The 15,756-nt window shown below is 40.4% G+C and overlaps 1 protein-coding gene across 3 annotated transcripts; it reads left to right on the top strand.

Moving 5' to 3' along the window:
* Positions 1-10,093: 10,093 nt before the first annotated feature.
* Positions 10,094-15,450, top strand: LOC144713661 (uncharacterized). Of its 3 annotated transcripts, none has more exons than XM_078588317.1 (5): positions 10,094-10,999; positions 13,582-13,719; positions 14,073-14,312; positions 14,383-14,485; positions 14,821-15,450. In XM_078588317.1, exons 1-4 carry the CDS (start codon positions 10,115-10,117, stop codon positions 14,476-14,478), a joined length of 1,359 nt encoding a protein of 452 aa, XP_078444443.1. In that variant the 5' UTR covers positions 10,094-10,114; the 3' UTR covers positions 14,479-14,485; positions 14,821-15,450. The 3 variants fall into 3 exon arrangements, with proteins under 3 accessions (XP_078444443.1, XP_078444442.1, XP_078444441.1); XM_078588316.1 differs by having other exon boundaries at positions 14,792-15,450; XM_078588315.1 differs by lacking the exon at positions 14,821-15,450 and having other exon boundaries at positions 14,383-14,585.
* Positions 15,451-15,756: the final 306 nt, after the last annotated feature.

Here is a 15,756-nt window from a genome sequence, read left to right as displayed (position 1 = left end):
TAAATACTTTGTTCATATGTCCCTATGACAAACACACACCCGTGATATTATTGTCCAACAACTTTATTGGATGTCATAAACATTTGTATAACAATGATGATCCTTTTCAGAATGTTGATTTATAGCTAATTACTATACCGATGTCTTATACACTCTTAAAAACAGTAATTTTGTTTCTAACCCTAAATCCAAACCATTAAGCTAGAAATGTTAACCAATATGCTCCATGTATGTTCTTGCTACCATTTGTGTCTTTGGAGTATTTGGAAGGACATCATCCAATGTAGGACATGACTTACTAGTACTCATCCCAAGTGGTAGGTGGCATCACCCACTACATGGGAACCAAATGGCAGGCAGCCTCACAAACTACATGGTACATTCTCGCACTCAAACTACATACTCTTTATTCTTCACTTTGTAGGACCTCATTCCAATAACACATGGAAGCCATTATGTTGAGAGACTCAGAATGCTCTCTATGCGCATCTGGCACACTCTCACCCTTGACAGACCTCGAGAGCGGTACTTTGCATGGAGAAATGGAGGCAGGATACTTACACAAACGTGCCCTCTATATCAAGGAGCACTCACGATGAGATAAAATGCAAGTGATGACAACGCATTCTCCTTCACGCACTGATGCCTCCATGGGATGCAAACCAATCGATTACATTCAAAGACTACTTTGCTACCTTACGAGGTACCGCTATGTATCTCTTTTCTTGCAGCCGTGGTGGGGAGACGAGTAGGCTTTATGTGTAATTGAGATATTTAAGCTCTACCAATGCCTACAACTAGGGTTGGACATTCAGAACTGAGTGCCAATTTTATCGGACTGAACTGGGACCATTGGTCCTCCATTTGAGGGTGGACCAGTTGGCCAATCAGGCTTAGGTCCAAGGGACGAACCACACCGGAATTGGAAGAAAATTATAAATATTTATTTAATTTTATTTTGAACTTTCTAAAAATACAAAATCCAACTTTCCAAAGAGGTTTCTATTGAGCTCAGCATAGCCATCATATATTTGACCATCCGTGGGCACTTACTGATGAAGGGTCTATTTAACATATTTATAGTTCCGGATCATCCCGGACGTGGATGATGGATGGGACAGGATGAATTTTGTCCCGTACGACGTCTGGAGAAAGTTCAGGGATGAAGGACGGGATGGTTTTCGTCCAACCATAAAAACTGTCCCGTCCAATCATCCCGGGACAGTTTTTCGTCCCGTCCAGGCTAAAAACAGTCTTGTCCCTCGTCCCGGACAAAAAAATATGTAATAGAATAATATTTCAATATGTTACTTTTGAAACATATTTACTTTTCATCCTGTCCGCATCCATCGGCCGAGAAAACTAGGTTTAGTTTTGGAAGGAAGAAGAAGACCACTCCCTCCGGTGTAGGGCAATCCTCCACCCCGTCCCTTGAGCAACCAGCTCAGTGGCGGGTGGCATTCATTTTCCCGACGCCCTCCGCGCTCGTTCGCATCGCCGGAGTTTGCTTCCCCACTGTCGAGCTATGTGCATTCTTCAGTCAATCTCTCAGTTTTTTCCTCCTCTCCATTGCTCCGTCTCCGTCTCTATCTCTCTCAGTGTCTCAATCTCCGTCTCCTGTCTCCCTATATCTCCTTATGTCTCCCCTACATGTCTCTATCTTTCATTCACTCCCGTTCTGCTTGTGCTATTTTTTTGGGAATTAAGCTTGTTGGTCCGATCTTTCCATCACCGGGGAAAGAGCATCTTTCTTTTTTTCTCTCTCTTACTTTAATTTTGGTATTTAATGCTTCTTTCCCATGTTTTCATTTTGGATGAACTAATCTTGAGGTCTCTATTCTTTTATTTTTATAATTTGACAATTTTAAAATGAACTTATTCCATGCAATTTAAATTAATGATGTTGTGCTAATTTGAAGATAACTAATGAAGATAATTAATCATGGGATAAGGTGCAATGTGGCACATTGATGATGTGGTTGGAGCTGAAGAGATACCAATGTTTTGATGGAGAAAGCTGAGTTGCGCCCATCTAAGAGTAGAGTTCGAAAATTATATGTTATGTACTCTTCCCCTATTCCTTATGTGTAATTTTATTTTATTCAAATTCTGAAGTGGGACTAATCTCTATACTGTATCCCAGAGATGTGCCATCTATACAGGTATAGATAAAGGAGCATTAAATAGGCCAAATAAAATAATCATAAAAATGGATTTCCCAAAGTTAGGTGTTCCAATAGTCAATCTTACTTATGAAGTCTTCCCTTTCCACCCGTCTTTATTTTCCGTTTATCTTCATTCTCTCTCTTAAATTTTGCAAGGGGACTAAGCCAATTTGGTCACCTTTTTGTGATAGATAGTCTGATGTATGATTAAATTTGCAACATTTTTGTAATCAATCAGTAAAGTGAAGTCAGAGGCATAACACATATTTTCCTTTTACGTGTCAGTATGTTTCTGATTGATGAAAATGTTACGACAAACAGAGGAATTTTATAATACTTGAATAATATACATATATGTTTTTGATGAAGTTACTTATGTGTTTGGATTTACTTATGATTTTCCTTTTAAAAAATAATTAGTAGAACTATTTCAAAATTAGTGGAAGAGTTGAAAATAAAAATAAAATAAAATGAATAAAATCAAGGGAAATTTTATATCGGGTATAATGGATAAAATAGGTTTCCAATTCCAGGTTTCTTTATCTTTCCATCATCAACATTAATATGCTTGCAATTAATCTTGAAAGATTAGTTACTGTTACTTGTGACACGTCCAATATGATATTATCATATTTTTAATATTTCTATCATAATTTAGGTGGATTTGTTTTCTTTGGAGAATTGTATTGTTTAACCTTTGATACCATTAGTTTTGGTAATGATTGTGGTGTTTTAAAATTTTTAGTTGCATGTATTATTCTAGTTTAGGAATAATAATAGTTATGAGTTTATTTTTCATGAAAAGGAATCTAGAAGACAGTATGAAGGCATATGCATAAGTAAGCTAATTACATTTGTCTCCGAATTTAAATTTAGATGATAGTATGAAGACAGTATGAAGAGATGATGTTTCTTAAATGATCATGGCTCCGTATTGTCTCCAAATTGTCTTATTCTTCCCTTCTCTCACTTTCCATCTCGCTCAATCGCCCCTTCTCTTGATTTCTATAATTCTGAATTTAGTAGGAATTGTTCATCTATCTAATCTTACCTCTGCTTTCTTGGATTTCAGAGAAGTCCGCGCGACATCACTGAGCACGGCCCTACCGACACTACTAAGAAGGTCAAAATATAAGTTGAGCATAAGCACCTGATCGCGTGTGTAGTTGCCGTCGATCCAAAAGAGGTACACTTTGTTAGTTAAACATATATCAATTTTTCATATGTGTTATGTGATCATTGTGTGAGAGTCATTCAGTCTTGTTTTATATCCGTTGATCTATAGTTAGTTCAGTCGGTTAGAAATTTGTGATTAAATATCAATTTCCATCAGTAAATGGGATTGACAATATGGAGAAGAAGAAATGGGTTGTTTTCCACCCATCATCCTTCTCATGTGCACTGCTGTAATGGATCATCAATCCATTATACTCATGTGCAGTACTGTAATGGATCCATCATCCATTATCCATTATACTATAATGGATCCATCAATCCATTATACTCGTTTGATATGAATGTCTTTCACGTGACTAAGAGTAATACGACAACATTATTTTCTGTGCTTTTTAATTGTTTGTGAAATTCCAGTTCAGAAAAGACTTATTTAATTAATGTTCATTATTTAATAATTCAATGTCACGATAATTGCGAGTCACACACATCTTACAAATGATTGCGTCTTGTGAATTAACTTGGTAGAGCAATGGAGTCTACATCTGCTACCATTCCAAAATCGACAGCTAGGGCTACACCATCAATGTTCGCGGAGTGCATCCCGGTAGAGGTTAATGATAACATCTCATCACGAAGCAAAAGACACAATCTGTCTATAGTTTTAGATCAATTTGTTGAAGTTGGCCCAGACGAGTACCAGTGCATGCTTTGTCAAGCAAAGAACCCCACTCGTAAGGTCATCATCAAGAGGAATAAAGATAAGAGCACAAACGTATTTTGGAGAAAGTGCACTGTAAATTTCACGATGAAATTAAGGGAGTCCAGATGAAGCTCAGAACTACTCTCCCGCTAGTTGTACTTATGCGGAATCAGAATGGAGCAGACGAAGGAGGCGTTCGTTAGGTTCATCTGCAACAACCATCTTCCTTGGCGTCTTGTGAAGAAGAAGTCTTTCTGAAGACTATGGTTCTACGGGACACAAGTGGTTGGGGACATCCCTGGTCTAGATGCGGTCAAGACGACAACTGACAAGATGTACAGAGAAGTCCAAGGGAAGTTGGTGGAGATATTTGCTGACATCCTTGACGTCTCTCTTATCGTGGATGCTTGGACATCCCAAAATAATCTCGCCCTTCTAGGTGTCACTGCCCACTAGATCGACACTGACTGGAAGCTCTGTGGGCTTCTTCTTGCTCTCCGGCAGATCAAGGGATCCCATTGCGGCACCAACTTTGAGGATCGTCGTGGAAGTTGCATATGAATATGGCATCGAGTCGAAGCTTTGTGCCATCACCCTGGACAATGTGTCTAACAACAAAACAATGCTGGCCTCCATTGTGGATCAACTAAAGATTGTAAACCCGCAATTCACCATGGATCGACATGTACCATGCGTTGCCCAAGTATTGAACCTTGTAGTCCAAGCCAGACTCAATGTCATTCGCAATCCAGAACCTCCTAGAAGTAATACACTGTGTGTTCAAGATTTTCACCCAGATATAACACTGGACACGAATGCACCAACCAAATCACAGGTTGACAAAGATATTGCGGCAATAGTTGCACCTTTGGGACTAGCTATTTCATGCATGAGAGCCATCCTTAATGCCATTCAGGGATCGACGCAACGTATGGAGAAATATGTTGATATGTACAAAATGTTTGAGCTCCCGGATTTGAACAAGATAAAGGTTGATTGCCCAATGTGCTGGAACTCCACTTTCACTATGTTAGAGCATGCTCTTGCCAAGATAGAGGTTCTAGACCATATGGCTATGAGGTTCCTTTCGACGTCGACTAAAGATTACAGCCTTTGTCAGGAGGACTAGGTGTTGATTGATGAATACCTATGCATGTTGGCCCACTGTGCTAGAGTACAGACTTTGTGTATTCGGTGAAGAAGTTGCCTATAACTGAGTTAACATCATTGGTCACGGAGCTTAAGACTCACCTTTAGCCGTCTACATACAATTCAGGGGCAACATTAGATGCTGAGCAGAGGGATGCACTGCGGTCGATGTGTAGTGCTATGCATAACAAGTTGACGCAGTATACAACGGTACTTTGGGGCAATCATAACATCGCTACAGCAGCGACATTGGATCCATTCTCTAAAATAGAAGTTATGCATCTGTCATGTCGCCAAAGTGTGCTTTCCTATCTCGGCGGTCTCTTAGAGTATGCATTTATTACAAAAGCAACTAAATGTGACTCAAAGCAAGGAGAACCATTAGAAAGTCATTGTTTGCCACAATATTATTCATCCCAGCGGCAATATACACGTCCTTGCAATCGTCAATGACCACGCTCAGTGCCTAGTCAATAGCTGGATAAGTCTCTAAACATCCCATGCAGCGAGGAGGAGGATAATCCTCTAAGCTAGTGGAAGGATATTGGGACGCGATACTTTCTGAATTTGACGAAAATTGCTTGCCAATTTCTTGTAGTGAGTCTGACTAGTGCACCGATGGAGCAGCTTTTTTTAGTTGGCCGATGCATCACCACGTATCACAGATCACGCCTGGATGTAGAGAGCATTGAGATGATGATGATGCTTCGAGCATGGTGCCGTTGTGCAGGCCGGGACTCCTCCAACTCCGATGATGACTCTAACGACAATGACCGCTCGGGTGCTGGTGTTTTATACTCTATTGCTTTCTGACATGTGCGTAAACATGTTTATTTTTCTTAATTCTCTCTGTTCCATGTAATAGAGTAAGGGGGAACAACATGATCGTAGTGGACGGGTTTGCGTTGCTGATATGTTCTGACGTTTAATGTAAGTTGTGCTATTTCACCGCATTTTTACGTTATATCCTTTTGGGTTAAGATGACGGCAGACTTGCACTCATTTACGAAAAAAAATTCGGTTTGAATCCTACCCATGAAACTGACATTTTTTTGCACTTCCTATTCATTTAACACATACAACTAATGTATTTCTCTATGCAATGATATCTTTATTTCAATATTATTCTGGTTCTCTTCATAGCTAAAGATATGTTTCACATCTATTTTTTGACATGAAGTCAGATATCGTCTATTCAATTGTAGGTCAAATTGATTTGATGATTCATTAGTTATGTTGAATATACCTTTTATCTCATTTAACTGGATAAAAACTCTTTCCCTTATATTAATTTGTAAGCTAATGGGTACCATGTTAGCATAACATGACCATTTATAATTATCTCCTATATCTTTCATGCTTGAGACATCTTGATCAAGGAGCCAAATGATAACAGTCCTGATTCCCTGCAGGAAGATCTGGTCATTTAATTTTTTTTCCTTTTTTATTTTTCCATTTCACATCATTTTTTCTGTTGTGCAAATCTAAGTTTGGGCAGTTGTTCATGGCAGGATTTAACACTCCTCGCACCATGTGATGGCCTCTCCCAACCTCACCTCGCCTTGTCCCTCTCCCTCGTTCAAACATCTTCCCCTATGATGATGCTGTTTTGTGCAACTTTTACACATGCAAACAAAAGTATTATTGTCTATTGTTTTTTCACCCATGCAGTTATTCTCACATTCTCGTTTTTATACAACATTCTTGCTCTTCTTCTAAGTTACACAAAATTCATCCTGTTGACTTTCAGAGAAGTAAGCCACCATCTCTCCTTCTTCTAATTTTGATGCCCTTAACTTCTCATTACAAGCCACCAATTAGACTGTTGCTTTGATTATTGTCACCCTAGCTGTGAGTTATTTGATATTTTCAGCTCCAATGGGGACGGATATGAGCTAATATTTTTGATAATTTGAATCTTGTTTTCTCATGGAGGCTGATAAACCTGATGGAGCAAGCTTTCTGGGCAGAATAAAAAACTATCTTATGCCCAATTATTTCAATTGTACACTATATTTTTGCTGTACTGCTGTCACATATCTTGTTCTACAACACCTCTGCTAACTGGTGGTGGAATTTGAAGAAGTGTCGACGTAGGAAACAGCTAAAATTTTGATTTTATCATTCCCTCAACCTTTCTTTCTGAATCTAACTCTATCTCTCTTCCTCTCTCTTACCCTCCCACTCCCTTAATCTTTCTTTTTATCTCCCTCAAACTTTCTTTCTGAATCTAACTCTGTCTCTCTTCCTTTCTCTTACCCTCCCACTCCCTTAATCTTTCTTTTTATCTCCCTCAATCTTAATCTTTCCTTCTTTTTATCTCCCTTCCTCTCTTACCATCCCACTCGCTTAATCTTTCATTTTATCTTTCAGTCAATCTTTTCTTTGAATCTAACTCTGTCTCCCTTCCTTTTTCCTACCATCCTACTCCCTAATCTTTCATTTTATCTCCATCAATCTTTCTTTCTGAATCTAACTCTGTCTCTCTTCCTCTCTCTTACTCTCCCACTCCCTTAATTTTTTTATTTTACCTCCTCCAATCTTTCTTTCTGGATCTAACTCTGTCTCCTCTTCCTCTCTCTTACCCTCCCACTCCCTTAATCTTTCTTTTTATCTCCCTCAATCTTTCTTTCTGAATCTAACTGTGTATCTCTTCCTCTCTCTTACCCTCCCACTCCCTTAATCTTTTATTTTATCTCCTTCAATCTTTCTTTCTGAATCTAACTCTGTATCTCTTCCTCTCTCTTACCCTCCCACTCATTTAATCTTTCTTTTTCTCCCTCAATCTTTTTTTCTGAATCTAACTCTGTATCTCTTCCTCTTGCTTACCCTCCCACTCCCTTAATCTTTCTTTTTTCTCCCTCAATCTTTCTTGCTGAATCTAACTCTGTATCTCTTCCTCTCTCTTACCCTCCCACTTCCTTTTTCTTTTATTTTATCTCCTTCAATCTTTCTTTCTGAATCTAACTCTGTATCTCTTCCTCTCTCTTACCCTCCCACTCCCTTCATCTTTTTTTTTCTCCCTCAATCTTTCTTTCTTAATCTAACTCTCTCTGTCTTCCTCTCTCTTACCCTCCCACTCACTTAATATTTCTTTTTATCTCCCTCAATCTTTCTTTCTGAATCCAACTCTGTCTCTCTTCCTCTCTCTTACCCTCCCACTCCCTTCATCTTTCTTTTTTCTCCCTCAATCTTTCTTTCTGAATCTAACTCTTTCTCTCTTCCTCTCTCTTACCCTCCCACTCACTTAATATTCCTTTTTATCTCCCTCAACCTTCTTTCTGTATCTAAATCTGTCTCTCTTCCTCTCTCTTACTGTCCCACTCCCTTAATCTTTCAATTTGTCTGTCTCTCTTCCTATTGCCCCCATTGATATATGCACATGTATAGAAAGATGTAGGAGAGAATAATTAAATTTTATTCGAGGAAGATTCGAATAATTAAATAGCAAAAGGACTCAGTTGTAATAAAATAATATTATACTGCTAGGGGTTAAGTAATGAAACTTTTGCATTTCTCTATAATTTTATTACATTTTTTGGGAATTTAATCCAAATAAAAATGGTATTCTGCAAAATTTAATTTACCCTAAAAATCTGTAAAATCAATAATTTAATGCAATTAATTTTTGAAAAATGAAAATAATATAAAATGATGAGAATGACATGTATAAAAGTTAATCATATTACTAATTAATTAGGGATTAAATATTGACTTTTCCAAGTTTTATTGGAAATCCATACATGTTTTTGGCAATTTAATCCATTAATTCCATTTTTTCTCCCATTCGTCTGTCCAGCATCTGCGACTTCCAGACGGACGGTTGTTTTGTCCGACATGACGAAAACCGTCTTGTCCCGTCGTCCTTGAGACGAATTTTTGTCCCAAATTTCGTCCCTTCACTATAAACATATTCATGAACATAAATTTTCTACTTTGACTTTGACTAGTCAACTAGACCGTGACCAAACAAGAACTGTAAGAAAATAATTAAATATTTATTTATTTATTTGTAAATTTTCAAAAAAAAATACAAAATCCAACTCTCTGGAGAGGTTTCTATTGTGCTCACGTATCCACCATTGGGGACCCACTGATGAAGAGTCTATTTAACATACACATGAACATAAATTTTCTACTTTGACTTTTACTAGTCAATTGTTCCGGGACCAAACAAGAATGGACCAGAACTGGACCGAAGTTTAGGTAAGATTTAGGTCTTTGCTAAAAATCATAGCTACAGAGTAGGTAATACTAATCAACAATATCGATATAGTGCAAGGACGTGGACAAGACGGTTTTCCTTCCCAGGACGAAAAAATCGTCCCGTCCGCGATGTTGGATGAAAACTGGGACAGAAATTCGTCGCGGGACGACCAGATGGGACAGTTTTCGTCCATTCGGAATATCTTGCAACGTGGCATTGCTATATCAATTCCTTGACATTTTGCATCAAAGTCCCTCCTTTTTTTCGTGCGCCCAAACTGATGCTACCCAAAAGTAATTGTCCATATGTCCCTCTGCTTTCTCTCTCCCCCATATTTCCTCAAAAAACTTAAAAAATTCCATATTAATTCAATCGGACCCTTGAACTATTTTTATTGGATATTTAATCCGGGACGAGGGACGGGACGGGACGAAACTGGCAAAGTCGAGACACGGACGGGATTATTTTTACTTCCTGGGACGAAAAAACCATCCCGTCCATGTCCCTGCACTGATTCCGGACGTCTGACAGTACGACCTTCGTCCCGTCGAGTCCATCGGCCACGTCCCCCACGATCCGGAACTATAGTTACCAAGCAGCGGAACTATAATGTTCGACTTTAGTATAATATACATATATATATATATATATATATTTTGGAAATAAAAGATATTTATACAAGGCGCGAGTTTACAAGCAGAAGCCATAGCTAAAAACATGAAGTACTACTCTTGCTCCAGCCATGGCGTAGTCGTCTTCTTCTTGTTCATCGTCTTCCTCCCGACTGCGCATCCTGCCGAGCTCGAGCAAGAACGATCGATCGAGCTCGATCAAGAACGATCGATCGAGCTCTTCCAGCAGTACCTTCGAATCCGCACAGATCATCCCCATCCGGACTACGCCTCCGCCGTGGATTTCCTCATCGCTCAAGCTCGATCGATCGGGATCGCCTCTCAAATCTTCGAATTCGCTCCAGGGAAGCCCACTCTCCTCCTCTCATGGCCGGGAACGAACCCCTCTCTGCCTTCCGTGCTCCTCAATTCCCACCTCGACAGCGTCCCCGTCGAGGTCGACAAGTGGATCCACACTCCGTTCTCCGCGCACCGCGATCCATCCGACGGTCGGATCTTCGCCAGGGGGGCTCAGGACGACAAATGCTTGGCCATTCAGCACCTGGAAGCCCTGCGCGAGCTCAAATCCGACCCTAATTTTGCCCCTTTGAGGTCGATTCATGTTTCTCTTGTGCCGGACGAGGAGATTGGGGGCAAAGATGGGGCTGCAAAGTTCGTTGCTTCCGAGGAATTTCGGAATCTTAACGTGGGTTTCGTTCTGGATGAAGGGCAGGCTTCGCCTACGGATGAATTCAGGGTTTTTTTCGCTGATCGGACGCCTTGGCGGATGATTGTGAGGGCTTCTGGGCGGCCCGGTCATGGATCAAGAATGTATGATCATAGCGCGATCGAGAATTTGATGGAAACTGTGGAAGCTGTTGCCCGATTTAGGGATAGTCAATTTGATCTCGTTAAGGCCGGTTTGAAAGCTGCCTCTGAGGTCATATCCATGAATCCGGTTTACTTCAAAGCTGGAATTAATTCTCCTTCGGTAATGTTCTACGTTTTTTCCTCTGCAAGTGAATTTATAAGGTGCTTGTTCATGTCATTGATCTTCATTGTGTTCAGCTTAGGGGTAGACTGATCAAATTTTATTTTTTTTAAAGCTAATCGAATTTATCTATTTGATCTGATGTCTATGGTTGTACTAATTGGAGTATGAGGGTGTTCGTGCTAGATATCCTTTGATTATTTGCATTAATGGGTAGGATAATGAGTGGGTTTGATTTTGGTTATATGACTCAACTTGAAATTATTTAAACGTAAGGGATCAAATTTGCCTGGAGCTTGCGTTCAATGTTCTTTTTTCTATGCTCTGGTTTTGTTAATGTTTGTCGTCGCCTAGGATTTCTAGCATTGGGGAGTTTTAGCCTCAAAGGTTTGGGATTGTTTCTTTCGTTTTAAAATTATTCGGGTATACAACATATGAAGATTATAAGAAATGTATCTGCATAGTATTCTTTAGTGCATGATTTCTGGATTTACTAGGGATCACGGATGTTTATCTCCCTTTATTTCATATTCACTAAAACCACAAAGGTATTCAAAAACCATGGCGCTGAGTGGGATGAGATTGAGTTCATTCCTGACACAAAATGTATGAGATTTCTTTTTGAACCCACTATTTTTGCATGGTCATTTGTGACATCATTTACATTCCGTGGAGGAAAAGTGGTAAGCTAATTAGTCTACACTTCTTAATGGTTTGTATCTCAGTCATCTGGATTGATCATTTGTTAAAACGTTATTGATTTTTGAGATATTAATGAAACTATTTTACATTCCAGGGAAGGAATGTGCCAATCGAATTATTACACAACTTAATTGTTTCTCTCTGAGTTTCTTCAAAAAAAAATTGTTTCTCTCTGAGTCATCCGCATTGATAATAGTGTCCAGATGTTTGATTTTTGAGATCTTTATTTTATTATGAACCCAAGTGAGATTATGGTTGAATTTTTTGTCTGATTATCCTAGAGAGAAGTTTGAGGAAGGTTTGATTTCATTTGGTGCGTTTGATTTCCTTTTTTTTTGCATTTCTTGACGCTGTTCTTCCTAAGAATAATATACTTCTGGCTAGGGATCGGCAATCGTCATCCGTCACGTCACATGTCACCGTGATGGTCACGTGACGGATGACGTGACGGTGACGGTGACGAATCAGATGGCCCGTGACGGTGACTGTGACGGTGACGGTGACGGATCGCCCGTGACGGTGACGGGTTGGTCCGGACGAGTGACGTCTGTCACGGATGACGTCCGTGACGGAATTTTACGAGTGTCTCTCTCTCTCTCTCTTTTGATCTCTCTTTCGTTCTCTCTCTCTCTCTCGCTCTCTCTCTCTTTCTCGCTCTCTCTTTCTTTCTCGCTCTCTCTCTTTCATTCTCTCTCTCTCTCTCTCTCTTTCTCTCTCTCTCTCTCCTTCCCGCTCTCTCTCCCTCTCTCTCTCTCTCTCTCTCTCTCTCTCTCCCTCTCTCCCGCTCTCTCTTTCTCTCTTGCAGTCCCTCTCTCTCTCGCCCGATATCTCTCTCTCGCTCTCTCTCTCTCTCTCAGTCCCTCTCTCTCTCCCACTCTCTCTCTCTCGCTCTCTCTCTCTCTCTCAGTCCCTCTCTCTCCCGATCTCTCTCTCTCGCTCTCTCTCAGTCCCTCTCTCTCTCGCCCGATATCTCTCTCTCGCTCTCTCTCTCTCTCAGTCCCTCTCTCTCTCCCGATCTCTCTCTCTCGCTCTCTCTCTCTCTCTCAGTCCCTCTCTCTCTCCCTATCTCTCTCTCTCTCTCTCTCTCTCTCTCTCTCTCTCTCTCTCTCCCCCTCTCTCTCTCTCTCTCTCTCTCTCTCTCTCTCAGTCCCTCTCTCTCTCCCGATCTCTCTCTCTCGCTCTCTCTCTCTCTCAGTCCCTCTCTCTCTCCCGATCTCTCTCTCTCTCTCTCAGTCCCTCTCTGGCAATCCCCTCTCTCTATCTCTATTAGGGGAATAAAAATAACCATAAGAATAAAAATACATAACATATAAAAATGAAAATATTATGCGTCATGGTGACGGTGACGCCGTCACCGTGACGGTGACGTGACGGTGACGTGACGGTGACGAGGGTTTGCGGACGAGTGACGGGTTGGTGACGATTTTTTTGAAAATCCTTGGACGAGTGCTGTGACGGTGACGTAACAAACATTTCGTCACGTCACCGTCCGTCACGACTCGTCATCCGTCCCGTCACGTCCGGAGCGTCACGTCCCGGACGTGCCGTTCCCTACTTCTGGCATACCTTAACAATTTTACGATACAATCTACCTTCTATAGTCGATTGCGTTCACATTTACTCAATGAGCTACCTGATTTTATTTTGAAGAAATGATTGGGCTATCTGATGTTGTACGGATTCCAGTCGGGGGTCCCTTCGACACGACATCAAACAGTCACATTGGTAGTCTAGAAAATAATCCGCTAAGGTTCTAACAGATGTCTACTTGTTTTAAAATTATCAAATCATTTAACTGCTTTAAATTTCATTTTCTCGGGCAGTATTTTTTCTATTTATGTTTTCGTCATCACTCTAACAGCACAAAGTGATTTTCTTAGGGTTTTTCCATGAATATGCAACCGTCTGAAGCTGAGGTAGGCTATGATGTCCGCATCCCTCCTACAGAACATCCTGATACAATACGAAAGAGAATCCAAGAGGAGTTGGTCCCTGCCTCAAAGAACCTGACCTTCCAGGTAGCATGTCTTTTTTTTCTATCTCTATAATGAGATAGATAACTGAAGAGATAGAGAGCAGGTTAATAGGTTGGGTCCCACAAATCGTATTTATTGATCACCAGGTTCGATAATGATCAGATCAGATATTGATCCAATTGATAGGCCTATTTGATAATTGGTTTGATGGTAGAATGGGCAGATCAGATTTCGGGTTTGGTCATCAAATTACTTATCCGATTGATCAAATGATCGATCAGATCAAATCTCCGAAAACTACTTCTCGACAATTATCCCTTCAAGTTTACCTCCATGGGAAGACCATGTGTTTTCTTATGTTTGCCAAGTTTTCTAACTTAATGGGATTTTTTCAGATAATTGAGGCAGGCCCAATTAGGGACAATGCAGGCCGCCCTCTACTCACCCCTACTAATGAATCCAATCCATGGTGGGCCGTCTTCGAACGGGCTATCACAAAATCTGGAGGGAAGCTTGCCAAACCAGAGATCCTGTCTTCAACGACAGATTCTAGATTTATGCGGCAAATAGGTGTTCCTTGTCTCGGCTTCTCTCCCATGGCAAATACTCCGATTCGGCTTCACGAACATAATGAGGTATGATGTAAATTGATATGTTCTTATTCTTCTATCTAGGTTCCCTCATTGATCATGAGTTTGTATGCAGTTTCTCAAGGATACTGTGTTCCTGAAGGGGATTGAGGTTTTCACGCATATAATCAGATCACTAAGCACTGCCACATTTGAAGAAAGCCCAGTTTAGGTTTCAGGTTTTGAAATTCCCAAGATATTGTGATCTGTGATTTTAAATTCACATGTTCATTCTCCCATCATTAGTTCGGCAATGATTAATTAATATTTTCAAGAAAACACCCCATTTTGTTTATTAATTTGTCAGAAACCTCCTGTTTGGAGATAGGGATGGGTGCTTGGTGGGAGCACCCACTGTTGACCTAAGTTTACTAAATTTAATGCCAAAAAGCTATGTGCTACATAGCTTTGAAAAATGCATACTAATGCTAGATATCAGGCACTCATCTGCAGGAGTAATATATTTATTTTTTATATTATAACAGATCAAAACTGCTCATTTACTCTACCCCAGGGCGGTTCGAAAATTTGAACTGTACCACGCGATGGCCACACGACTGTTCAACAACTGCAATCATACCATCCCTGTTTGGAGTCAGATGGGTTATAAACACAGGCTATCCTTTGTTTGAGGAGTGGAGGGGGGAGCATCTGATAATTTTTTGTCCATCTCCTTTTACTGGATGTGAAATGCGATGAACTTCCACAGACCTACTTATCCTTTCTAAATGTAATTTGACGATAAAGAGAGTTCCCGGGATGAAGAGAACATAAATGGCCGGGGAGAGGCCAGGCAGAGGGATAGGGATCAACCAAGGACAAGCCGCTTGAAGATGCGGTGAAGAGGAGAACGATCACGAGGGACGGGGATCAACGGGGAAGGGAAAAGACTCAGATGCAGAGGGGAGGAAGGATGGGCACTTCTAATTGCAAATACCTCTTTGGCTCCCCTCTTAAGGGGAGGGCACTGTATTTAAAGGGAAGCATGTGTAAGGGAAAAGACATGACTACCCCTAAGGGGCAATTAGTGGATTAGTTATCATATCAAACATCATACAAGGCATCACATTGTTGCACTGCCGGGTAATGGTCATGAGTGTTATTCTTTTAGTCTGAATAGACAATTGGTGAAGTAAAGGATGAAGCAAGCCATAAACTATTCATCTTGCACCAGTTTTTAGTTTGAATGGGCAGGAGAAGGTAGAGAAGATAAGTATCAGTGTGAAGATCAGCGCATGTTTGAGACCATGGAATGTCGGGTGTACCCCATCAGTTATCATAAATGACTGGACAATGATGATGAATCATCTGATGACAGTGGTCATTTTCTCATCATCATGTGATCATCATACTGTCATTCGTCTCATACCAAAAATGGATGATGAAAATGAGGAATGATGCTGACGATGATGAATTTGTCATCATCCATCAATCTCAACGTCCAGTATCA

Source organism: Wolffia australiana, chromosome 16, assembly GCF_029677425.1.
Source record: "Wolffia australiana isolate 7733 chromosome 16, ASM2967742v1".
NCBI classification, from domain to species: domain Eukaryota; kingdom Viridiplantae; phylum Streptophyta; class Magnoliopsida; order Alismatales; family Araceae; genus Wolffia; species Wolffia australiana.
The sequence above is the reverse complement of the archived record's forward strand: the minus strand, read 5'-3'. Positions and strand labels throughout refer to the sequence as shown.